Consider the following 25,465-nt stretch of genomic DNA (forward strand, 5'->3'; position numbering starts at 1 on the left):
CTCTCTCCCTCTCTCTCTCTCTCTCTCTTTCTTTCTTTCTTTCTTTCTTTCTTTCTTTCTTTCTTTCTTTCTTTCTTTCTTTCTTTCTTTCTTTCTTTCTTTCTTTCTTTCTTTCTCTTTCTCTCTCTCTCCCTCCCTCCCTCCCTTCCTTCCTTCCTTCCTTCCTTCCTTCCTTCCTTCCTTCCTTCCTTCCTTCCTTCCTTCCTTCCTTCCTTCCTTCCTTCCTTCCTTTCTTTTTTGCTTTTTGGAGGGTAGAAGGTAGGGCAATTGGGGTTAAGTGACTTGTCCAAGGTAACACGGCTAGATTTTTGTGTCAAGTGTCTGAGGCCGGATTTGAACTCAGGTCCTCCTGACTCCAGGGCTGGTGCTCTATTCATTGTGCCACCTAGCCACCTTCATAATTGATTTTCTATCACATTCCCCACAGTGACTATTACAAACTTTTTCTTCTCTCTTCACATTTCCCACAGCACCTCTCTCTAACATTCTTAACAGATGACTTGGTCTCATACTTTACTGAAATTGAATGAAAGATGCATTCACCAGTGAGCTCCTTCTTCTCATCTCCTCGACATCTCAAAACCCCTTCACTATGTCCTCCATTGTCTCCTCCTTACTCCCTCTTTGATGAAGAGTTTGCCCTTCTCACCAAGGCCAACTCCTCTACTTGACTCTTCATCCCATTCCCTTTCATGTCCTCTGTTAAGCATAGCACCTACAACCATCATTTCCCCTCTCATCCCATCTCTCTCTACTGGTTTCTATCCTAATGTCTATAAATATGTCCATATTGCATTTATTCTTAAAAAAAGGAAAAAAAAGACACCTCAACAGACCCAATCTATTATGCTGTATCATTCTTTCCTTTCACAGCCCAACTTCTAGAAAACAAAAAAAAATCTACAATTAGTGCTTCCACTCCCTATCTTCTCATTCTTCTATAAAGTCATTGTAATCTGGTTTCTGACCCAATGACTCCATTGCAACTTTTCTCTCCAAAGTTATCAATGATTACTCAATTGCCAAAACTGATGGTCCTTTTCAATCCTGATCCTCCTTGACTTCTCTTTAACGGTTGACACTCTTGACTGCTTCTCTTTTTGGATACTTTACTCTCTGGGAATTCCCAACACTGCTTCCATTTAATAAATGTTTACAGATCCATAATATAGATTCTTTTCCTAACTGTATGATGACCTCCTTTGCTCGATTATCATCTACATTGTGTCCTCTAAATGTATTGGTACCTTGAAATTCTGTCTTGGACTCCCTTCTCTTTTCACTCTATAGTAACTCACCCACTGCCATGAGTTCAATGTTCACCTTTATACAGATGATTCTCAGATCTATATATCTAGAAAGACTGGAGCATAGTCTTTCTCTTGGTCCAGTACCACGCAATCTGGCCTCAGATATTTTTTGGCTGTGTGACCTTCGATTGAGTCACTTAATATTTCTGTGTCTCATTTTCCTCAGCCATAAAATGGGGGTAATAACCCAGTTGCCAACCTACCTTGTAAGATCATCAAAGGGATCAAATAAGATAATATTTGTGAAGATAACTGCTCACCACAGTACCGGGGACATAGTAGGCATTAAATGCTTATCCCCTCTTTCCACTACCAATCCCAACCGATTATTAGACATTTTGAACCAGGTATTGCAAACTCAGCATGTCCAAAACCAGCAATTATCTTTCCCCGAAATCTGCTCCTCTTCTGAATATCCCTATTTCTTCTCTCCAGGGAAGCCCCATCCTTCCAGGAACGAAAGGTCCACAAACTTGGAGTCATACTTGACTCCTCACCTCACAAATGCATCCAATGAGTTTCCAAGTCTCATGAACTATGCTTTTGCAGCATTTCTTATTTTCATTGTCTCTTTTCCATTCATGTGGCCACTCTCCCAGACCATGTGTACCTCAATACTTCTAACCTAGAGTATTGAAATAGCATTACAATTATTCTCTATACCATTAGTTCTCCTTTCCCTAATCCATCCTCTACATGGATGTAAAAGTGATATTCTTCTTTTTTTGTTTTGTTTTGTTTTGCTTTTTGGAGGGACAATTGGGATTAAGTAACTTTCCCAAAGTCATATGGCTAGTTGTGTTAAGTGTCTGAGGTCAGATTTGAACTTAGGTCCTCCTGACTCCAGGGCCAGTGCTTTATTCACTGCACCACCTAGCCGCCCCTCAAAGTGATATTCTTAAAGCAGAGGTGTGAGTATGTCACTTCCTTGCTAAAGTAACTGCAGTGGTTTTCTGTTACCTTTAGGATTAAATACAAATCCTTCTGTCTAGCATTTAAGGTCCTTTACAACCTGGTTGTAACCTACCTTTCCAGACTAATCATACATACTCCCTTTTATGCACTTCCTCTAGTGCAGCCAAACTGTCCTTATCACTGTTCTTTGCACATGACAGTCCATCTCCCATCTTTCTGTGCCTTTGCACAGGCTGCTACTCTAAGACTTGAATGTACTCCCTCCTCATCTCTGCCCTTTAGGATCCCCAAACCCCTTCAAAGCTCAAGTGCCATTTCCTACATGACTCCCTTCCTGATCCCCTAACTGTTCTTCCTCAAATTACCTGGTATTTCATACACTTACTTTGTTTATACAGTGTTTTTATGTGCACATGTTTTTTTTTATCTTTAAATGAAAGCTCTTAAAGGGCAAAGAATGTTTTATTTATGTCTTTTTTTGGTATTCCCAGTACCGGAAACAGAGTACTTACTTAAAATAAATGCTTGTTGATTGATGCCAGATTGTGGAGGGCCTTGAATGCCAGGCAGAAGAGATTGGACTTTATTTGGTAGGCAAAGGGGAGTCACTAGTAACTTGAGCTGAGAAATGACATGGAAACAAGTTATGCATAATCTTGTAGTAGCTCTAAGGGTGGAGGGAGAAGAAAGAGAGGAAAGGACTCTTTGGAGGCTACTCCAACAGTCTATATGGATCTGGGATAGAATGGCCACAATAGGAATAGAACAAAGGAAGTGGGTTTGATAAGTCTATTGAACCATATGTCCTTCTTAATATCTTCTCTCCACCAGGAGCATAAAACCATCTTGGTTAAGTGTAGAATTATAGTTAGAATGGCAATACCAGAGTCCTTGGACATTATGACTTTTGATCTGGCATCGTGGGACTCTGATCATGTTTCTTTTTGGAGGCCAATTGGGGTTAAGTGACTTGCCCAAAGTCACATGGCTAGTAAGTGTGTCGAGTGTCTGAGGACAGATTTGAACTCAGGTCCTTCTGATTCCAGAGCTGGTGCTCTATTCACTGTGCCACCTAGCTGCCCCAATGATCATTGTTTCTTAAACTGTAACAAAATGGAATAGGGTGCCTTGGGGTGTGTAGCTGGTTCTCTTGTCAGGAGTTCTTCAAATGGAGATTGAATGGCTATTTGCCACTGATTTATGGGGGGGGGAGTGGTTCTTCCCTTCATTTTCCATATGAGTAAAGCTATTATTACAAGCAATGAAGCCAGTAGGACAATCGAATGGGGAGAAATCACAACCATGCATGGGATGTCATATTGGTCAATACTTGCTGCAATGAGTGGTCTGGTGTGTTTCATAGCCTGTGAATCCCAGATGGGGAGAAAAAAAGCAAACAACTGTGTCACTGCAGGCACATGGGCAAAATCAGTGAACACAATATCACAGGTGAAAGAGACTTGAGAACAGAGAATGTCAGAGCTGGAAGCGATCTGAATATAATATGCCAGGGCTAATTTTTAGAGAGAAGGAAACTTTGGATCAGAGACCTTTAATTAGTTATTAAAAAATCACACAGCTAGTTTTGGGAAGAGGTGAGACTAGATCCAAGTTATCTTCAGATCTTGCACTCTAGTGATCTTTCTGCCATCTCACTGAACTAACTTCTCAATTCATAGATTACAAATTAAGCTCTATATTCATATGAGAGCATCTTTAAAAATAATGGAAACGAAGTAGCCACCAGTTTGTGGTAATTCAGGAGCAGTCCAGTGTGGCAGCAACATGATGACTGGGATGACTTATACTAGTTTCTTCTACCCCATTTTATGATGGACAGTGAGTCAGTATAACAAATTCCTTCTCTGATCGGCCTGGTTCCTGTATATATGATCCGTATTCTTTTGGTCCCAGAGGACATACCCACATTTTCTCCATCACTTAATGCAACCCAGTCAATCACAGTAAAAATGCAGAGCAGCTGCTGCTGAACTCCCTAGGGGCCATAGTTGCTGGAATCATGGAAAGTGAAAGAAAGTGAAATGGAAATATTTACCAAACTCATCTCCTCATTCAAAAACCCTCATCTCCTCCTCAGGGAGCCAAGCTCTACCTCTGAGAAATGCAGTCTTGTGAACAGACTCCGAGTACAATCACCTAAAGACAGAGGTGATTGCTCAAGTGTGGTTTGATAAAGATCAGAAATTCAATCACAGAGATCCTGGAATTGGAAGGGAACTTGGAAGTCTTCTGTTCCAATCCTTACCTGAAGAAGGATTCTGTCTACTACATATAAGGGAGCAGTCCCCTAGCTTTTGCTTTAATATTCCTTGGAGGAGGATCCACTGCCTTTAATGGAGGCCTTTTCTACTTTTGCATAGCTCTAATTGCAAGAAAAAACAACTTCCTAACATCAAGATTAAATCTTTCACTGAAAATTTCATTCATTGATCCTGATTTTGCCCTTTGAGGCCAAACTGAGCAAGCCTAATCCTTCTTTCACATGACAGTGAGTCAGATACTTGAACACAACTCCCATCAACTAAATCTTCTCCATGCTAAACATTATGAGTACCTCTGACTGATCTTCGTCTTGATCACTCTATGCTAAAAGAGCAGCTGATGATTACCTCTGTAAGGGGCACTAGTTAGTAGTGACATGAAAAATGAAAACGAAATATTTGCCAAATTTGGCTTTGCGTTCAAAATCCCCACTCTCCTCCCTCAGAGTGTACCTCCTCCCAAATTCTCCCCCCAATCTCAAGGCCTGGCCAATAACAGTATGTGACATTCCACTATTAATGATTCATTTGGGTTATTCATGCTTTTTCCATTTAACATTCTTAAAAATATTCTCTATGAGAAAAGAAAGACATTTTGTGTCCAGAAAAAAATCCAACTTTAGTCTGTCCTAGTTAGTATGACTACAGTACTGTCTTCTGTTTGGGGCATCAGATTTTAGGGAGACCATTGATCAGTTAAAGAAACTGGAGGTGTTTTGTATGAGGAAGAGAAGACCTGAAGAGACATTATGGATGCCTTTCAAATAGCTTAAAGGCTGACCTGGGAAAGAAGAATTCGATATTTTCTGATTGGTTTTAAAGAACAGAACTGAAACCGATGGGAGAAGTTCCAGAAAGGCAGATTTTAGCTCAATATAGGAAGCTACTTCTTCACTTCCTAATTATAAGGGTTGTTAACAATAGAATTGAATTCCCAAGTGGAAGCTAGATGACCACTTACTGGTCATGTTGGAGAAGGGAATTAATTCATCAGGCAGGGCATCAGACTTAATGACCTAGGAGGTACTTTCAGCTCTGAGATTTTTAAGTTTCAAAACATTTCAATAGTACAAGATGTGACAAATTTTACAGCCTAAGTTATTTATCTTTATTTCCTAGTTAAACCTATTAAAGCTGGCAGAAGCAAATATGCAACCCTTTGGCAGTTGCATTTCTCCATCAGCATTCTGGCATGTTCTTACCTGAATGAGATTTTGTCTGCATGCCAGTCTATAATCCTGAAACCACATATTTGCTAACCCTAGAACAGAGGCATCCCTCTTCCTTTTCCTCACCTGCTGTAGAGCCCTCTGGATGTCAATCCCTTGGCCCCAGGGTACAGCTGGATTAGCCAAGCAGTCTCCAGCATTCCCCCTGCGGGAGATATCAATACGCTGCTTTCTCAAGCTCTGGAAGGCCTCCGCCATCACCCTGACGCCATCATATGTCAGTGCCGAGGTATACTGGAAAAAAGAAAAAAATATTGTTATGTGTGCGTGGGTTTTGGATTGAGAAAGCTATTCCAACACATAGTACATTGCCAGGATTTAATTGAATTACAAGATCATAGACGTAGAACTGGAATGGATCTCAGAAGCCATCTGGTAGGGGCGGCTAGGTGGTGCAGTGAATAGAGCACCGGCCCTGGAGTCAGGAGGACCTGAGTTCAAATCTGCTAGTAGACACTTAACACTTACCAGTTATGTGACCTTGGGCAAGTCACTTAATCCCAACTATCCCTTCAAAAAAAAAAGGCAAAAAAACCCACCTCCAAAACAGAAGGCATCTGGTTCAACCATCTCATTTTACAGATGAGTAAAAAGAAGCCTAATAATTTAAACCCAGGACCTCTGACCCCAGGGTCAGTGCTCTTTCTACTGTACCACATTGACCTCTGAGAACAGGAAGTAGGTAATTAAAGGAACCAGAGAATATTTTAAAGATTAGCTTTTAAGAGCTACAAGGACCCTTAGAGATGGTTTAGTCCAAACCCCTCATATTTCAGGTGAGGAAATTGAAGCTGTCAGAGGTGATTTGCCCACAACAGCTGATAGGCAGAAGAATCAGTGTGGTTTTAATGGAAAGGGCACCAGAGTTGGGAGTTAGGAAGAGCTGGATTCAAATCCTACTTCAATTTTCTTGCAGTGTTCTTTCCAATATAACACACAAATATTAAGCTGTAATTAAGGCTTGATGAACTTCTTTTTTTTTTTGCCTTTTTTTAGGGCAATTGGGGTTAAGTGACTTGCCCAAGGTCACATGGCTAGTTTTTGTGTTAAGTGTCTGAGGGGATCCAAACCCAGGTCCTCCTGACTCCAGGGCCAGTGCTCTATTCACTGCGATACCTAGCCACCCCCTATTGATGGACTTCTTAGAAGAGTGAATTAGAAGAGTTAGTGAGAGTTAACTCATGATTGATCTCGCTATTAGATAGAGTTTCCCAGGCACAATGGCATTAGACAGCCACAGGAATGAAACCCCCTTGGGATGACAATGAACCACTCACTTTTGGCTTCTTCCAGTCAACACGGGTGTGATCACGGACATCATTGTTTTTCCACTGCTGTAATATCTTGGCGGGGATGGTGTCAGTGTAGTTTACCAACTGGAAACCAGTCACATTGGCACCACTCTCCTTGAACTTAGCAAGATCCATGTCCATGAAACCCTGTGGAAGGGGAGGGAGGAGGAAAAAGACCCCACAGGGTTAGAACATATGGTCCCAGATTAACCGGTTCATTTAATGATATTTAAAATAAAATGTCAGAGGGAAGGAGGAAGAGGAGGGAACAAAAATGTATCAAGCACATATTATATTCCAGGTACTGCTAAGCATTTTGCAAATGTTATCTCATTTGATCTTCACAATTACCTTGGGAAGTTGGTGTTTTTACTGCCTCTATTTTACAGTTGAGGAAACTGAAGCAGGCAGAGATTAAGTTACTTGCCCAGGGTCACAGCTAGTAAGAGCTGGAAGGAATATTAGTCCATGTGATGTTAAAACTGAGAAGAAGCTTAGAACATGCAATGTTTAAAAGCTGACGGGACATTAGAATACACAGAAGACAAGACAAGGTTTTGCAGCATAAATTATTTTAGCTCTTTTTTCCTAATTAAACCTATTAAGGTTGGTAGAAGTAAATATGCAATTTTTTGACCACTGCGTTTCTCCAACAATAGAGACTTCTAGCATTTCATCTTTTACAGGAAGGCTTTTCCAGCCTCTTTCAATTCTAGCACCTTCCCTCTGTTAATTATTCCCTATTAATCTGGCATGTAGCATGTTTGTACATACTTGTTTACATGTTGTTAGAATGCAAGCCCCTTGAGGTCAAGGACTATCTTTTTCTTTTTTGCACCCCCATTGCTTAGCATAGTGCTTGGTATATATTGATCAGTTGATTGCTTGTCAGAACCAGAGAGAATCCAGAACACAGAATGGCAGAATTGGAAGGGATTTTAGATCATATAACAGAATTCAAGTAGGGCTCAGGAACTTTGTGTTCTAGTCTTGATTCTTTTGTGGACTTGAGATACAACTTTCCTGTGTCTTTGTTTTTCCCTCTGTAAAACAAGAATGATGGACTTGGTGATCTCTAAGGTCTTCCAGATCTAACATTGTGTGAACCTATTTTTGGTTCCCTAGGAAATGTGGTTTTGTGATGAATGAGTTCCTCACATAACTGAGTCAGTCCTGGCTTTCTAACCTCTCAGAACTCACTCATTTCCTTTCACACTGCCCAGTGTGAGTAATGAATAGGCCATGCAGAATGATGCTTTGTGTGACATCTCCAGCCACACAAAATGGAGCTGGCCCTAAGTGTTGAGGTCTACCATGTTTTATAAAGTTTAGAGTTCATAGGGACCTTTGAGATTATTGAGCCCAGGTCCCTGGTTATACAGAAGAGGAAAATGAGGTTGAGAAGTGATTTGCCTATGATCATAGCTTCAGTAAACAGCACAATAGTAGATATTTACACCAAGGACCTCTTTATAACTGTTCTCTTTTCATTTTCTTAATACAGGCCTTAAACTTTTCTGTGTCCTGGACCCCTTTGAAAGTCTATCTATCTACAGACCTCTTCTTAGAATAATATCTTTAAATGCATAAAATAAACTACCTATGATTACCAAAAAATCCCCAATTATATTTAAAAACAGTTATTAAAGAGGTAGCTTAGTAAGGTGGAGAAAAAGCAGGGACTTGCCTGAGCTCTCCACAAAACTTCTCCAAACACCTTTAAATAATGCCATAAAACAATTTCTGGAGCAGCCCATGCCAGTGCAGACTGGGTCCCAGCAAACCAGGAGCAGACCTTGGGAGCCGCTGATTTAGCAGCAGCAGATGCTGCTTACAGAACTCTCAGCCCACAGAAAACAAGGAGGTCATACAATTGGTCAGAAGGAGATTACAGGTGTCTCTTTGCTAGCAATGAGGCAGGACTATATTGCTTTGCCCCTACTCAGGTCTGGGTTGCAGTATTGGGTGGCAGTCCCAGGGTGGGGGAGAGTACCAGCACATCAGAGTTTGCAGCCACAGTGGAATGGGCATGCTCCTCACAGCTCCAGGGCACAAAAGAGCCATTGGGGTCACTCACAGACCAGAGAACAGGCCAGGAAGGAGAGGAGTAGATACCTCTCTTAGATCATATCACCTTGGAAGAACTGAAAACTTGCAGATCCCTAGAAGTATTTCTGAAAACAACTGAACAAAACCCCAGAAACTTGGGACAATGCACCCTCTACCCTGGAAGCAGAGCCCTATGTTAACAAACAGTTAAAAGTCAAGTAATAGGGTAGGAAAGTGAGCAAAGAACAGAAAAAAACCTCTAATGATAGAAAGTTACTACTGTGACAAAGAACATAAAAAATCAGAAGACAACAAAGTCCGACTTCCTACATCCAAAGCCTCTGAGAAAAATACAAATTGCTCTTAGGGCATGGAAGAGCTCAAAAAGGAATTTGAAAATCAACAAGAGAGGCAAAGGAAAAATTTGGAAGAGAAATGAATGATACAAGAAAATAATAAAAATGAGCCAACAACTTGGTAAAGGAGAAATAAAAACATATTGAAGAAAATGGCATAAAACAACAGCAACATCAACAACAAAAACTAGACCAGGTCAAATGGTAAAAGAGATTAAAAAACATAAACCAATGAGAATAATGCATTGAAAAGTAGAATTGGCCAAAGAGAAAAAGAGGCACAAAAAATCATTGAAGAAAACAATTCCTTAAAAATTAGAATTGAGGGGCGGCTAGGTGGTGCAGTGAATAGAGCCCCAACCCTGGAGTTAAGAGGACCTGAGTTCAAATCTGGCATCAGATATTGAACACTTACTAACCATGTGACCTTGGGCTAGTCACTTAACCCCAATTTCCCTGCCTTCCCTGTCTAAAAAGCCAAAAAAAGAAAAAAAAAACCAATTAGAATCAACCAAATAAAAGCTAATGACTTTATAAGAAATCAAGAAGCAATTTAACAAAATCAAAAGAATGAAAAACAATAGAAGAGAATATGAGATATCTCATTGGAAAAACAACTGACCTGGAAAATAGATCCAGGATAGATAATTTAATAATTACTGGACTACCTAAAAGACATGATAAAAAAAGAGCCTAGACATCAGGTTTCAAAAAATTATCAAGAAAAACTGTATTGATATTCTGGATTGAGAGGGTAAAATAGAAATGGAAAGAATCTACTGATCACCTCCTGAAGACCAAAATGAAAATTCCCTGGAACATTATGGCCAAATTACAGAGCTCCCAGGTCAAGGAGAAAATATTTCAAGCAGTCAGAAAGAAACAATTTAAGTATCATGGAGCCACAATCAGTTCTCATCCAAAATCTAGTAGCTTCTACATTAAAGGATTGGAGGACTTGAATATGATGTTTCAGAGGGCAAAGGAGCTAGCATTACAACCAAGAATCACATACCCAGCAAAACTGAGTATAATTCTTCAGGGGGCAAAATGGACATTCAATGAGATAGAGGACTTTCAAGCATTCTTGATGAAAAGATCAGAGGTGAATAGAAAATTTGACTTTAAAATACAAGACTCAAGAGAAACATAGTAAGGGAAACAGAAAAGGGAAATCATAAGGGATTTAATAAGGTTTAAGTGTTTACATCCCTACATGGGAAGATGATACTTGTAAGTTATAAGAACTTTCTCATTATTGGGGTAGTTAGAAGGAGTATATATACACAGAGGGCACAGGTACAAATTGGATATGAAGGGATGATATCTAAAAAGAAAATTAAGGGGTGATAAAGGAATGTACTAGGAGAAAAGGAGTGGTAGAATGGGGTAAATTATTTCACATAAAAGAGTCAAGAAAAATATTTTATGATGGAAAGAAAGAGGGGAGGTGAGGGAGAGTGGGTGAACCCTATTGTCATCTGAATTGGCTCAAAGAGGGAATAAAATAATCACTTAATTGGGTACAGAAGTCTATTTCATCCTGCATGAAAATAGGAGGGAAGGGGATATGAGGCGGGGCATGATAGAAGGGTAGTCAGAAGCAGAACACTTTTGAGAAGGGACAGGGTGAAAGGAGAGAGAGAATAGAATAAATAGGGGTGGGGAAATTGGATGGAGGGAAAATAGTTAATAATAGGAACTGTGAACAAAACATTGAAGGAAATTTCTCTGATAAAAGTATCATTTCTCAAACAGGTAGAGAATTGAGTCAAATTTATAAAAAATAAGAGCCATTCCTCAACTGATAAATAGTAAAATACTATTGAGTGAAAAAAAAAAACAATTATCAAAATATTAAAAGAAAAGTTCAGACTCCAGGTCAAGAACCTTGCCAAGTCTAGGAGGCCATTAAAAAGTGTTTCCTTGTTCTAAATTAAAACACACACCCACACACAGAGTTTTCAGACAAAGTAATTAAAGCTATCTATAGTCATATGAAAAAATTATTTAAATCACTCTTGATTACAAAAATGAAAATTAAAACAACTCTGAGGTGCAACTTCATAATTACCAGATTGGCTTATATGACAGAGAAAGAAAATGATAACTGTTGGTGAAGATGTGAGAAAATTAGAACAGTAATGCATTGTTGGTGGAGTTGTGAACTTATCCAATCATTCTAGAGAGCAATTTGGAACTATGCCCAAAGGGCTATAACACTGCTCATATCCTTTGATTCAACATTACCACTATTAGGTCTGTATTCCAAAGACACCATAAAAAAGTGAAAAGGACTCATATTCACAAAAATATTTGTAGTAGCTCTTTTTTTGTGGTGGCAAAGAATTGGAAATTGAGGGGATGCTCATCAATTGGGGAATGGCTGAAGGAGCTGTGATATATGAATGTAATGGAATACTATTATTCTATAAGAAATGATGAGCAAGCAGATTTCAGAAAAACCTGGAAAGACTTACAGGAACTGATGCTGAGTGAAGTGAGCAGAATCAGGACAAAACTGTACACATTCACAACAATATTATATGATAATCAACTATGATTGATTTAAGTTCTCTCGATAATACAATGATCCAAGACAATTCCAAAAGACTCATGATGGAAAATGCTATCTATATTGCAGAGAAAGAACTATGGAGTCTGAATGCAGATAGAATCATTATGGTTTTTTCCCTTTTGTGGTGATTATTCTTTTACAATTTGACTAATGTGGAAATGTGTTTAATATGATTGGACATGTATAACCTATATCAGACTACTTGCTGTTTTGTGCAGGGGGGAGGGAAAGGAAGGAGAAAACTTTGGAACTCAAAATCATATAAAACTGAATATTGAAAACTATCATTACATGTTATTAGAAAAAAATAAAATACTACGGAGTGAAAAAAACAGTTATCAAAATATTAAAAGAAAAGTTCACAGATTCCAGGTCAAGAACCTCTTCAAGTTTAGGAGGCCATTAAAAAGTGTTTCCATGTTCTGGAATCAAAACACACACACACACACACTCATACACGGAGGCATCTTTGTCAGTCAGCTAAGTGATACAGCAGATGCATTACTACATTCAGAATGAAGAAGATTTGAGTTTAAATTAGATCTCAGGCACTTACTAGTTGTGTGACCCTGGGAAAATTACCTCACTTCTGTTTGCCTTGATTTCTTCATCTGTAAAATGGATAATTAATAGCACCTAATTCTTAGGGTTGTTGTGAGGATAAAATGTGATGATATTTGTAAAGCACTTTGCAAAGTTTAAAGCATTATACAAATGCTGTGCTGAGGAGACATTTGACCTTGGAACTATCACTTCAATTAGCATTGGGAAGAGTAACAGAAATACTGAAGGAATAGCAAAGTCACAAATCAGGAATGCTAAGTCTACAAGAGTTCCAGGTTCAAATCTTCACTGTATCACTAAGCATATACACGACTGCAGACAAGTTTGTCTCCATCTCCCAGTCTCAGTTTCCATATCTGTAACATAAAGGTACTGGTACAGAATCCAGAGTTCTTAACCAGTAGGTCTGTGAACTTAAAAAAGTTTTTGATAATTGTATTTTAATATATGGCAACTCATAATATATAGCTTATAATATTAGAAAATTGACTGGGGATATTGAGAGGTTTCCCAGGATCACACAGATAGTATTTGTCAGAGACATGACAGAAAGCCTGAAAATGGGTTTTCCCTGGCTAAGGAGGGAGATAGTTATAGAAATTAAGGTTATATTCCATAGGTGTCAGTGGGAGCCAGAAGGACTCTACCAACTGTGTTCTTTTGGGCCCTGTCTCCCTCTTCTCCATAGCTAGCTCTTTTGGGAAATGGAAAATGAATGTGCTCTGGCCCTCCAGGGATCCAATAAAGGTGACTGCTATTCTTTCCACTTGGATGAAGCTGCTAAAAAGAGTTGGTAAGGAAAGGTGTAGGGCTACAAAAAGGGACAACGTCCTTGCCAAGGCACCATTGCCTTTGAATATCATAAATGGTTTGACCAGAACTTTAAATGAACCTGAGGAGAAGTATTGGAGTAATGTAAAGCAGAAAGTGAAGAACTCTTGAATGAGTTAGCATGTGGCCTAAGTTCTTCCCTAATTACATAGAATAAATGGTGCTCTCCTTGAGCTTTCATTGATACTGCTTCTGAATAACCAAATGGAAGTTATTTTTTGTTGGGATCCAATAGGGCCCCTGGATCAATTATATAACCCTCTGCTTGGCATTCAAAGCTCTTCATAACCTGCCTCTCTCCTATCTTTCTAGTCTTCTTACACTTCCCCCAATCTCTCTTCTGTTCCCTACCCATCTTATACCACATATTCTTTGATCCAGTGATACTGAACTCCTTGATGTTTCTTGAATAAGACACTCCATCTCTGGAAGCCCTGAGCATTTTTACCGACTGCCCCTCTTGCCTCAAATGCTCTCTCTCCTCAGTTCTCTGCCTTCTGGCTTCCTTTGTTGTCATGTTTGTCCTTTGTTCTTGAAGAGGACCATGACGACAGGGAGATGATGACATGACTTGCAGTTGACTTTGATTTGAGTGAGGGAGGGCTGTGCAAGGTCACCAGCCTCACTTTCTCCTCCAGAGACACCAGGGTCCAGTGACCATTTATATTCATCAGGGTGACTGGAGATGACCCAGAATGCAATGAGAGACCCTTGCCCTTTTAGGTTAAGGCCTTTTCAGGTTCTCACTTTGAGTGAGGTAATGCCCATTCAGTGAATTGGTCTCTTAAAGAGGAAAGTGAGTCAAGGGATGGCTTCTTTTAAGGCCTGTTAAAACCCTACCTTCTACAGGAAGCCTTTCCCTGTCTCTTAACTCTAGTGCCTTCCCTCTGTGGATTATTTCCAATTTATCCTGTAGATAGCTTGTTCATGCATAGCTGTTTGCATACCATCTCCCTATTAGACTGTTAACTCCTTGAGAGCAGGGCTATCTTTTACCTTTATTTATATCTCTAGTGCTTAACATCATTCCTGCCACATAGTAGGTGTTTAATAAATGTTTGGTGATTGATTAATTGTTGACCTACCAAGATCTCTATATTGACTGGAATTGGACACAAAAGGCCCTAGAACACTGCTGATTGTAATTATAAAAAAAATTCTCAGCAGCTCTGTCCTTATGGCCTGTAAATATAATCAGCTCATGACTGAGCTAAGTAAAAAGCACAAACTAATACCCAACTGAGAACCAGTTTTCTAGCTTTTAAAATTCTCAAAGGAAAATATTAAGAACATGACTCCCTCTAAAGTCATCTTAGTGATCACTACTATTTATTTGATTTGTGTAAGTATAGAAGTAACCCAAATTTGCATTAATAATAAACATGGATCACTGCTCTTTCACCATATTTGCTGGGTGACTCTTAACAAATCACTTAAACTCCCTGGATCTTAATTTCCTTATTTATAATTTAAAGGAAAAGATTACCACTGCCTATAGGATGAGCCTTAGTTATGCTCTAGCTTGCCAGGGGATATGAACTTTGAGGGCTTTGTTCAGACTGTGAAATATTTTTTCAATAGTCCAATAAAATATTTCATGCTTTAATGGTGTAAGCATCAATCTCCTACGAGAGCATAAAAAGAGATATAGGTTACTCTTTCATGTTTTAGGTCTCTGTCAATGTGTGTTTATATTTTTGTGTGTGTGTGTTTGCATGTTAATGGCATTTTTTTTGTGGTAGAAGAAATAAATAGCTGTCCTATACCTGATCTGCTCTGTGCATTTAATAATTTTCTAGAAGGGATTGTGATAATCTCTTTTAGTAGAACCTAGTCATAAGTCATACCTAAGCTGCAAGTGAGTTTTCCTTAGTGCTCTTGTGTGGGGTGAGAGTAAGAGATATAGTGAGCCAGAGATAGTAAGAAAAAAACCCCTGCTTTTCACGGGACTGAATTTAGTTTGTGAGCCAAGAGTTGGAGCCCCTCAGTGGGATAAGACCTCTGTTACATGTGTACATATTGTTAAAGGTGGTTTGTTGTAGCAGTGGAGTGCTTGACTTGCGATCATATAACCTCAAGCAACTCTTAATATATCAAATAAGTTATAGATAGGCTTTCATACCTCCTGGTGGAGAGATTTCCAGCATCAAAGAAATCACAAATCCTTGATGTACTAATGTACATGTCATATCCTCCAGTAGGATGGAAATTCTTTGAGAACAGGGGCTGTTTCATTTTTGTCTTTGTATTTTTGGTGCCTAGTATAGTTCCTAGATGGAAGCACTTAAACAGATATCAACTGAATTGAATGGGGCCTATCACAAAAGCCCATCTTAATGCCAAAATGTTTCCAGTGGCACCCTATGGTTGTGAATCACATAATGTCACAATATTGGAAGAATTAAAATTGTAGATGAACCAAAGGGCAATGAAGCGACACACAGTGGCTTTAAGCGGATAGATAATAATAAACTGCTCATGGGAAGCAGCATAAAAGGCAACATCATGGCAATATATATCCATAAAAAAGAGGTGAACACATCATATACCTAGAGTGAATGATAACAGATGGATCAAATTTTAACAGAACCAGAAGGTTTTCAGTGTTTTGGGCAGCTCCTTTACAGAGCATTTATGGGAAGACATGGACAAAAATTACAGTGGGTGAGAAAATGTTGACTGTGTGCCATTTAAGGGCATGCTTCACACTGATCAGATACTTTGAAGTAAACTCACATTTAAGATTTACAAAATCCATTTCTTTCTATGTTCCTATGAAATTTATAAATCAAATGTACAACTGAAGAAACGGATGCTCAGAGTAGTTAAAAGCTTGGCTGAAGTTAAAGAACTAGTAAATGTCACATCCAGGAATTGAACTCTGCTCTCTTCTTTCCTAAGTCCAAAGCTATTCCCACCATGATGCACTATCTCATGAAAAAAGATGTAGTAAAAGGAGAGTATTATTATTCTTATCATAGGCTATCTAGAGTTACATTAAGATAGTCACAAACTCCCATCATCAAAGTGTATTCCAATGGACCTCTTCATGTTTGTTTTGCTTGGTGGTGGTGTTGGTGGGGGCGGGTCTCTAAGTAGCATCTCCAAGGGTGATGTAACCTTTGGCATTGTACTTTGTGCACAGCTAGAATGGTCAAATAGGCCATGTTCAAGACAGAGAACTGGTGAAAATCATTCAAAGTCAACTGGAATGTTATTAAATCTTGAAATATAAAGATACTTGAGATAAGGAAAAAAATCTAACAACAAATTTCCCTTGAAAACCCAAAACTTGAAATATACAAGTTTAGAAACCATTGCTTCTGCTAGAATCTTTTATAGATGGGGAAATTAGACCCAAAGTGGAAAGATATCTGAAGTCACATGTTAGTGGAAGAATCAACATTTATTTAAATCCAGGTCTCTAGTACTATTTTTCTTATATCATAGCAATTCCTGTTTAGGTAGCAGTTTATGTATTATGCACAGGTCAAGTTGGAGTTACATGAATGGCCCAAAATGTCTGGACTTTGACAGGGCTTTTGCTACATGCAGAGAAGCAGATTTCTTCATATAAGCTGTCACTAAATACAGTTTAATTACTTGATTCTCTTTTAGTGAGAGGAGTCAGCTTTGTTCTATCTATCCTCGGAGGGAAGATATAGGACTAATGAGAGGAAGATATAAGGAAATTGCTTTCAGCTGAACATAATAAATTCCTAATAGTACTGTCTGATATTGGGATAGATTGCACTAAAAAGTTTTCAATCACTAGTGTTCTTCAAGAGCGGTTTTTTGGACGTAGTCAATGTGGGAATTTGTTGCTATGTGTATTTATTAAAAGGGTTTTGTTTTGTTTTTTATTTTCAAAGGAGGGGGAGAAAGAAAAAGTAATTCAAAAGTAAATGACAAATTCATTAGAAAAAGAACCTGGAAGTCTACTCATTAAGAAAGTGGCAGAGCAGATTCAAAAGTAAATTGTTAATTCAAAAGTAAATGACAAATTCATTAGAAAAAGAACCTGGAAGTCTACTCATTAAGAAAGTGGCAGAGCAGATTCCTCTTTCAGGCAGGAGATTGGACTTGACCTTTGGAATTTATTCCATCTCTGCAGTTTTGTGATTCTAGGAGAAATGGTCTCAATAGCATTGGAATGCAATTTATTTCAGAGTGTTGCTGGGGTGGTGGTGGTGGTGGTAGTAAGGGAGAGAGAATGGATTGTGGGGAAAGATATATTCTTCCTATGGTAGAAGTAAGGTGCTTTCCTTCCTGAGATAGTGCTTGGGGTGGTTAAGGTAGTGCTCTCTTTAATCTGGATTCCTTTGAGAGCAACTGTCTCTCTATCCTTCTCAAAGCAAAGGGAGCATTCCTGTCACTGCCAAAAGGGCTTCCTCCCACTTCCCTACAGTCTTTTTGTGGTGTCTTCTCAGGTTATAACAACTTGATATATGTGTCCTGACTATTAGACAGGAGTCAGAGAAGATAGATATCACATGAAAGGGGAGAGTGAAGGAAGGATGAATGTTGCAGCAGAGAAAAGAAGCACTTATGGAACAAAGGGATAGAAGACAGGGAGACCAAAGGGGGGGGAAGGACTGGAAACATACCTGCTGAAGGAAAGAAAAGTTGATAATTAGCATGTATGGAGGTGATGGTTGGGAGAGGATAGAAAGAAGCATAGAATACTGAATGTTAGAGTTGAAAGGAATGCCAGAGCTCATGTCCAATACCTACCTGAACAGGAATCCCCTCTGCAACTGACTGAACAGGTGGGCACCAAGACTTCATTCATTCATTCATTAATTAATTAATTCATTCATTCATTCAACAAACATTTATTAAATAGAAAGATGTATTGTTATGAGGAATACACTACAGGCAATCTCTAGAAGGAAATGGATGATGGAACACCTACTGTGTTCAGACTACTGTGCTAGGTATGGGGAGGGGGGAAGGAGTATATAAAGTCTAAATAAGACATAGCTTCTGCCCTTTAAAGAGTTTATACAATAACTACAAAACACAATTAACCTGAAAGATGCATTAGATGGATAAAAAGTAGTTTGGAGGGGAGGGTTGCTCCTGACTAGCAGGATCACTTGGCTTCAGGGAGGAGGTGACATTTGAGTTGGATTTGAAAGAGAAAAATTATAATAGGTGAAAAAGAGAAGGGAAGATATTTCAGATATAAGGAACAGGACTTTTTCCCATTAAGTTTCAACTTATTAGTTTCAGTCTATTGTTCTAGTTTGAGATCAGAATTTTTGGATCATAATTCTGTTAGCTCATGTATTAGCTACCTCTCCCAGCTTCACATTATATGAAAAAGGTGACAAGTGTGACATCTTTGCTTTCCTTAAAGTCATTGATGACAATGTTGAATCATATATGTACATGGACAGATAGATAGCATTTATATGGCACCTTGAAAAGAACTGTGCATACATTATCTCTTTTCATATTTACTACCACTTTGTGAGATAGGTGCAGAAAAAAAACTGAGGCTGAGAGAGGCTAAGTGAATTGCCCAAGGTCTCACAGCTAGCAAGTGTTTGTAGCAGGATTTAAATTCATATCTTCCTGAGTCCAAGCCCAGTGTTCTTACCCACTGGGCCATCCAGATTTATAAGGCACTCTACTAGAAACTTTCCCTTAGCATCAACTTAGTATTCATTGGATTTAGTCTTTGAGTTGCTAACTATTATCTATTCTACATCATTTCATCTCATTCACAAATGAGAGACTGTTAAATGATTGTCATAAATGTCAAATACATTTATAGGAAGGAAAAAGCATTTATTAAGAGCCCACTATATGCCAGGGATTGTGCTAAGTGCTTTACAAATATTATCTCATTTGATGCTCACAACAACCCTGGAAGATATGTGTTATTATCTCCATTTCATCGTTGAGGAAACTGAGGCAAACAGAAGTGACTTGCCCAGGGTCACACAGCTAGGAAGTGTCTGAGGCTGGTTTTTAATTCAGATCTTTCTGACTACAGACCCAGTCCTCTATATCCTCTACCACCTAGCTGCTTCAGTTAGGAATATATAGGAGTGTCTATAATATTCCTCTAATCTATCAGTCTAGCAACACTCTCAAAAAGGGAAATGAAGCTTGTCTGACATGATTTATTCTTGATAAATCAACACTTTCTGGGTAGTCGTAATGACCATTTCCCTTTCTAAGTACTCAAAACCATTTCTTTCATAACACATTGAAGAATTCCACCAGGATTCAAAATTAAGTCTACCTTAAGAATCTACCTTTGTCCTCCTTAAAAAAAGCAAAAAACAAAACAGGAACACATTCTTCCATCTCCCAGTTTCCAAGGTTTCTAAAAGATTTCTAAGGTTAGTTCTCAAACATATCCAGAGTCTATTAGCATAATGGAATAGTTTGTTTGGGAATAGTAACTTGAACTCCTTTTGAGAAGCTAGGTGTTCTATTACCTTGTCTTCTTCTCCTGGATTATTATGACTTACCCTGGTTTTAAATTCCCTAGTAACTGCTTTTGTTATGCTTTTCCCAATCTAAAGAACACTCTCATTGGTGGAGAAAATAGAAGCAAAAAAAGAGAGAGATGAATAGTTCTATTTTCTCTCCTTCCATTGTCATTGCCCATTCTCTCTAAATAATGAACATTTTCTTTAATCTTTGTCTTTCCCCAATAAAACTATAAAAAGCCTTTTTTGTTGAACTTAGCATCTATAACAACAACAACAATAATAATGGCAAATAACATCCATAGCAATAACACTGATATTGCGCTTTAACATTGGTAAATCTCTTTACAAATATTAACTTGTTTAATTCTTGCAACAAGTATGAGAGGTAAATGCTGTTTTTTAAAAAAATATTTTACAGTGAAGAAAAGTAAAGCAAGGCAGAGGTTAAGTGACTTGTCTAGGATCACACAGCTAGTAAGTGTTTGAGGTTGGATTTGAGCTCTTATCTTCCTTACTCCAGGTCCAGCACTCTACTACACCACCTGGCTGCCTCAGTTTATTCTAGGCATTAACATTTCTGAAAATATTTTTTACAAGACCATTCTATTCTTATTGTCCTTACTTGCATCTTCTGAAAATGTCTTTTAAAAGTCTGAGACAGTTAATCAGTTTGAGGTGCAACCACATTCATTTCCCACTTTTTCTTCATCAGAATCATCTGTGCTGGTTTTCTCTTTTCTTTATTAGGATCCTGAACTGTCTCCATCAGGATCTGAGGGTAGATGAGAGCCCAGGAAGTACTGGGAGTCTGACTACTTGGCACACGCCACCTCTCATCTCTCCCTCAGAGTGCCTTGCTACTTCATCTAAGTTGGCTTCTGTGACCCGTGTGTGGCAGGCAATATGACAAGAGGAATGCCAAGAATATAAAATCTTGTGAGGAAATCCAGTAATTAAAGTGAGGGAAACACGGTGGAGAACATCTGGGTGGGCCTCATTAAAGTTAGAAACAATAAAGTTATTATGATGGAGAATAAACTACAAACCACCTCTATCCCCTAGAAGGATGTAAATGATGAATTCCAGAAACTGGCACAGGAGTATGAAATAGTATTGATTGTATATTTCTGCTTTCCAGGCACCTCTTGGATAAATCACTGATGGTAATTCCATTCTTCAAAATTTAGAGAAAGCAATAAGGGCAACTGCTATTTAGGACATGTTGATAATACTGTTAGAGAAAAGTGATAGCCCTGTGTAAATCTTATGATTTTATGTAGTTAAGGAAAGCCAGTTCTAGTCTGATGCCCACACCAAATTTGGGGTAAACACATCTTGGGAAAATTTCAGGAAAAGAGTAAGTTGGATCCTATGGCCTAAAATTCTACAGAAGTCAACTCAGGGAGTAGAGGAGATCCTCAAGAACAAAATTCTAGCATTACCAGCACAGATGATTCTGATGAAGAAAAAGTGGGAAATGAATGTGGTTGCACCTGAAACTGATTAACTGACTCAGACTTTAAAAAGACATTTTCAGAAGATGCAAGTAAGGACAATATGAATAGAATGGTCTTGTAAAAAATATTTTCAGAAATGTTAATGCCTAGAATAAACTGAGGCAGCCAGGTGCTGTAGTAGAGTGCTGGACCTGGAGTAAGGAAGATAAGAGTTCAAATCCAACCTCAAACACTTACTAGCTGTGTGATCCTAGACAAGTCACTTAACCTCTGCCTTGCCTTACTTTTCTTCACTGTAAAATATATTTTTTTCAAAAAACAGCATTTACTTAATCTCTTTAGGTCTCAATTTCTTGATCTGTAAAATGATGATAAACTATTTTCTTCATACAACAATTATGAAGAATATACTTTAAGACTTGTAAGAATTAGCAATAGCAATAATTCTAGGATGTTGATGTAAGCTGTCATCTTAAGAAACAGCCCCTGTAGAGATGCTACTGTTTGGCTACTGTTCCTGAATGTGCTACAGCCATAACTATTAAAAACCAGAAAAGAAAGTTCTTGTCATCAAAGTCATTGGCACTATCAAATGGTTCAACATAAGGAACTGATATAAATTTATTAGTGGAAATGGCATTAAGGAAGAGGTTTCTCTTGCTTTATTGCTATATTCTAAGGACCTTTTCATCTGACTTGTAGCCAAAACCTTCCATATGTAGCATCAAGTACATCAGATTGTGAATTCCTTGAGAGAAGGGGCCATCTCACTTTTCCATTTGTATTCCCAGCAGTTGACAAAGTGCTTTGCACATAGTAAGTACCTGGTAACTATTTCATTCATTCATATACACTGTTATATCCACTAACCTTTTAATCTAATCATATCCCTTTTGAATAATGCTTACTCTTCTATAGCAATGTTCTGGTCATGAGTTACCAAGCCTCAGTGATACCTATGAGGAAGGATTTGCTTCTCTTCATTAAATATGTAGTTTGTTTTATGATTCATATTCTGTACAGGCAAAGTTGGAGTGAAGAAGAGAAAGAAGGGGGGAGGGAGATGTAGAAGGATGAGAGAGAGAGAGAAAGACAGAGAAAAAGAGACTGAGAGAGAGAAGAGAGTCAGAGAGAAGAGACAGAGAGACTTAGAGAGACAGAGAGAGAAGAGAGAGATGGAGACAGAGAGAGAGACAGAGAGAGATAGACAGAGAGAGAAGAGAGAGATGGAGACAAAGAGAGAGAAACTGAGAGAGGCAAGGGACTGAGAGGGCATGTCCCTGCCTGCTAGTTGTCTTATGACCACATTAAGGAGAAAAAAGAAAGAAAAGAGGAAGCAGCAGTAGGGAGAAAAGAACAAAGAACAAAGCATCCAGAAATGAAAAGAAACTGCTTCTGGTACTGACTTTATTTTTTTACTTATTGCATGATCTTGAGGGAACTTGCATGACCTTTCAGAACCTCAGCTCTCTCCTCTGAAATTTGTAGATCTATCTAAGATACTAAAGTTCCTAATAGTTCTCTAAAGTTCTATGATTCTGTGAATGTGAATGGAGAAAAAACAAGACCGACTCTCAGATAAATTCATCCAACACCACTCTCTTCTTACCTCCCTCTGCCAAACTGTCACACACATGCTTACTGTCTGTCTGTGCCCCTCATGAGTACACTGCTAGCATCTCATATAATCTCACTCAATAGTTGTGTATGTAACTTTTTAATGTACACGTGCTTCGGTAACACACCAAGATGATGACCTCTCCAAGGGAAGGGCCTATGCTTTATAATTCTTGTACCTGCCCAGTACCAAAGGCAGTGTTTGGCACAAAGGAGGCACTTAATAGAGGGGTTGTATTATATGATGGAAAGAGCACAGCCTGTGGTATCAGGAGACCTGGGTTTGATGCCTGACTATACTATTTATTACTATGGAACCTTGGATAAGCTCCTTAATCTCTTTAGGTCTCAATTTTTTTTTTTTTGCTTTTTGGAGGGGCAGTTGGGATTAAGTGACTTGCCCAAGGTCACACGGCTAGATTTTTGTGTTAAGTGTCTGAGGCTGGATTTGAACTCAGGTCCTCCTGACTCCAGGGGTGGTGCTCTATTCACCGTGCCACCTAGCCGCCCCCAAGGTCTCAATTTCTTGATCTGTAAAATGCAGATGATGATATACTATCTTCTCCATAGGGTTACTGTGAAGAATATACTGTGTAACAGTAAAGTATTTTGGAAATGTGAACCATTATTACTAGTATTATCAAAATGGAAACTCAGTGTTCAGACTGAAGGTGGTTAGCCCCACTAACAGTCTCCCAGCATTTGCACGCCATCTGGAGTGTCCTAATAGTTCTGGGTGACACATCTCAAGAAGGACACTGACAATTTGGAGTGGAACCAGAGGATGGTGTTGTTGTTTAGTTTCTTCAGTCATGTCTGACTCTTTGTGACCCCATTTGGGGTTTTCTTGGGAGAGAAACTCAAGTGGTTTGCTGTTTCCTTCTCCGACTCATTTTGCAGATAAGGAAATGGAAGCAAACAGGGTTTAGTGACTTGCCCAGAGTCTTATAGATAGTGTCTATGGCTAGATTTGAACTCATGAAGATGAGTCTTCCTGACTCCAGGCCTGGCACTCTATTCACCGCTCCATCTAGCTGCTCCTAGCTGACTAGGATGGTGAAGGGACAAGAAATCTCATGTCATATAAGGAGGTGAGAAGACTAAGCTCAGAGGTGAGAAGACTAAGCGTACTGGATTTAGAGTCAGATCTGGGTTCAAATCTTAGTTCTGCTAGTCATTTCTCATGTGATTTTGGACAAGTTGAATAAGTTGTTCAAGTCTCACTTTTTTAATTTGTAAAGTGAGGAAGTTGGATTTCATGATCTTTTATTTTTTCTTCTTGTTATAAATTCTATGATCAATGTTTTCAAGTATCTGAAAGGGTGTAATGAGACAAATGGAATAGATGATCTGTGTGGCAAAATTTGAATTAGTGGGTAGGTGTTCCAGGGAAAGCTTCCTAACAATCAGAAATCTTTGTTTTTTCTGTCATTTGATGATAAAGTCACATTTTCATAATGGTTCAAGTTTTACAAAGCATTTATGTCCAAACAACCTTATGAAGTGGTTAATGTGAAAGCATTGTTACTGTCATTTTGTAGGGGAGAAAACTGAAGCAGAGAGAGGTTCCGTGAGTTGCCTAAGGTCACAGAGCAAGACTCAAACTTAGATCTTCAGACGTTAGGTCCAGCTGATAATCTCTTTTGTAGCACCACTGAAAATGATGTGGTTGAAACTGAGAATAGAGTAGGCAAGCTGTGTTACACACAAGGAACAGACAGGCCCCACTGCATATGCTACGAGAGCAAAAGTAAATGGCATTATTTTGGTATGACAAAGAAATCCTAGTCATTGATTGAAATATGGTGAATATTAGAAAATATGGATAGCCTATGGTCCCCAAACCAAGAAAAAAAGGAAGACACTGATGAAGTCTTTTGCTTTTTCTTTACTACTTTTAGACTTCAGTCTGGTCAAGCATCCTTTAGGAAAAATAACAGCAAAATCTGATAGTCTTTATTGTCTCTGACTTGACCCATGTTTACGGATGTCTTGCTGACCTAGAGGGGCAGCTACATGGTATAGTAGAGTGCTAGGCCTGGAGTCAGGAAGACCCATTCATCTTCCTGAGTTCAAATCTGACCTCAGACATTTATGACCCTGGTCAAGTCACTTAACCCTGTTTGCTTCAGTTCATCTGTAAAATGAGCTGGAGAAGGAAATGGAAAACTGTTTCAGTATCTTTGCCAAGAAAACCCCAAATGGGGTCACCAAGAGCAGATGTGACTGAAATGACTCAACAACAACAAATGCTAACCTAGGATTTCCTCAGACATTTGTCTCAGGTATGTTGACTCAAACTCCTCTTTTCCTTCTTAATATCTGATCTTTATGTTTTCCCCAGAAAGGTTTTGATTTATAGAATCCTTTTAGTCCCTCTGAATCTGGTAATAGGTTTCCTTCCCTGCTATGAAATTCAATTCATTTGAAAGGGAGTTAAGCTAGAAAAGAGAAGACTTGTATAGATAGGTTGTAGGGTGTGTGTGTGTGTGTGTGCATGTGTGTATGTACATACACATGCATGTATATGATC

The 25,465-nt window shown here is 38.7% G+C and overlaps 1 protein-coding gene across 2 annotated transcripts in view; it reads right to left on the bottom strand.

Moving 5' to 3' along the window:
- Positions 1 to 25,465, bottom strand: part of GRIA1 (glutamate ionotropic receptor AMPA type subunit 1) — a 349,553-nt gene that overhangs the window by 135,713 nt on the left and 188,375 nt on the right. For both annotated transcript variants that reach the window (XM_069102557.1, XM_069102556.1), the window contains exons 6-7: positions 7,014 to 7,175; positions 5,803 to 5,970 (exon numbers count right to left, since the gene is read on the bottom strand). In XM_069102557.1, coding sequence (XP_068958658.1) covers positions 5,803 to 5,970; positions 7,014 to 7,175 — 330 coding nt within the window. The remainder of the gene's footprint in view (positions 1 to 5,802; positions 5,971 to 7,013; positions 7,176 to 25,465) is intronic.

Source organism: Petaurus breviceps, unplaced genomic scaffold (assembly GCF_028583685.1).
Source record: "Petaurus breviceps papuanus isolate PSGF00001 unplaced genomic scaffold, PetGlider_PUasm1.0 551, whole genome shotgun sequence".
Classification (NCBI taxonomy): Eukaryota; Metazoa; Chordata; class Mammalia; order Diprotodontia; family Petauridae; genus Petaurus; species Petaurus breviceps.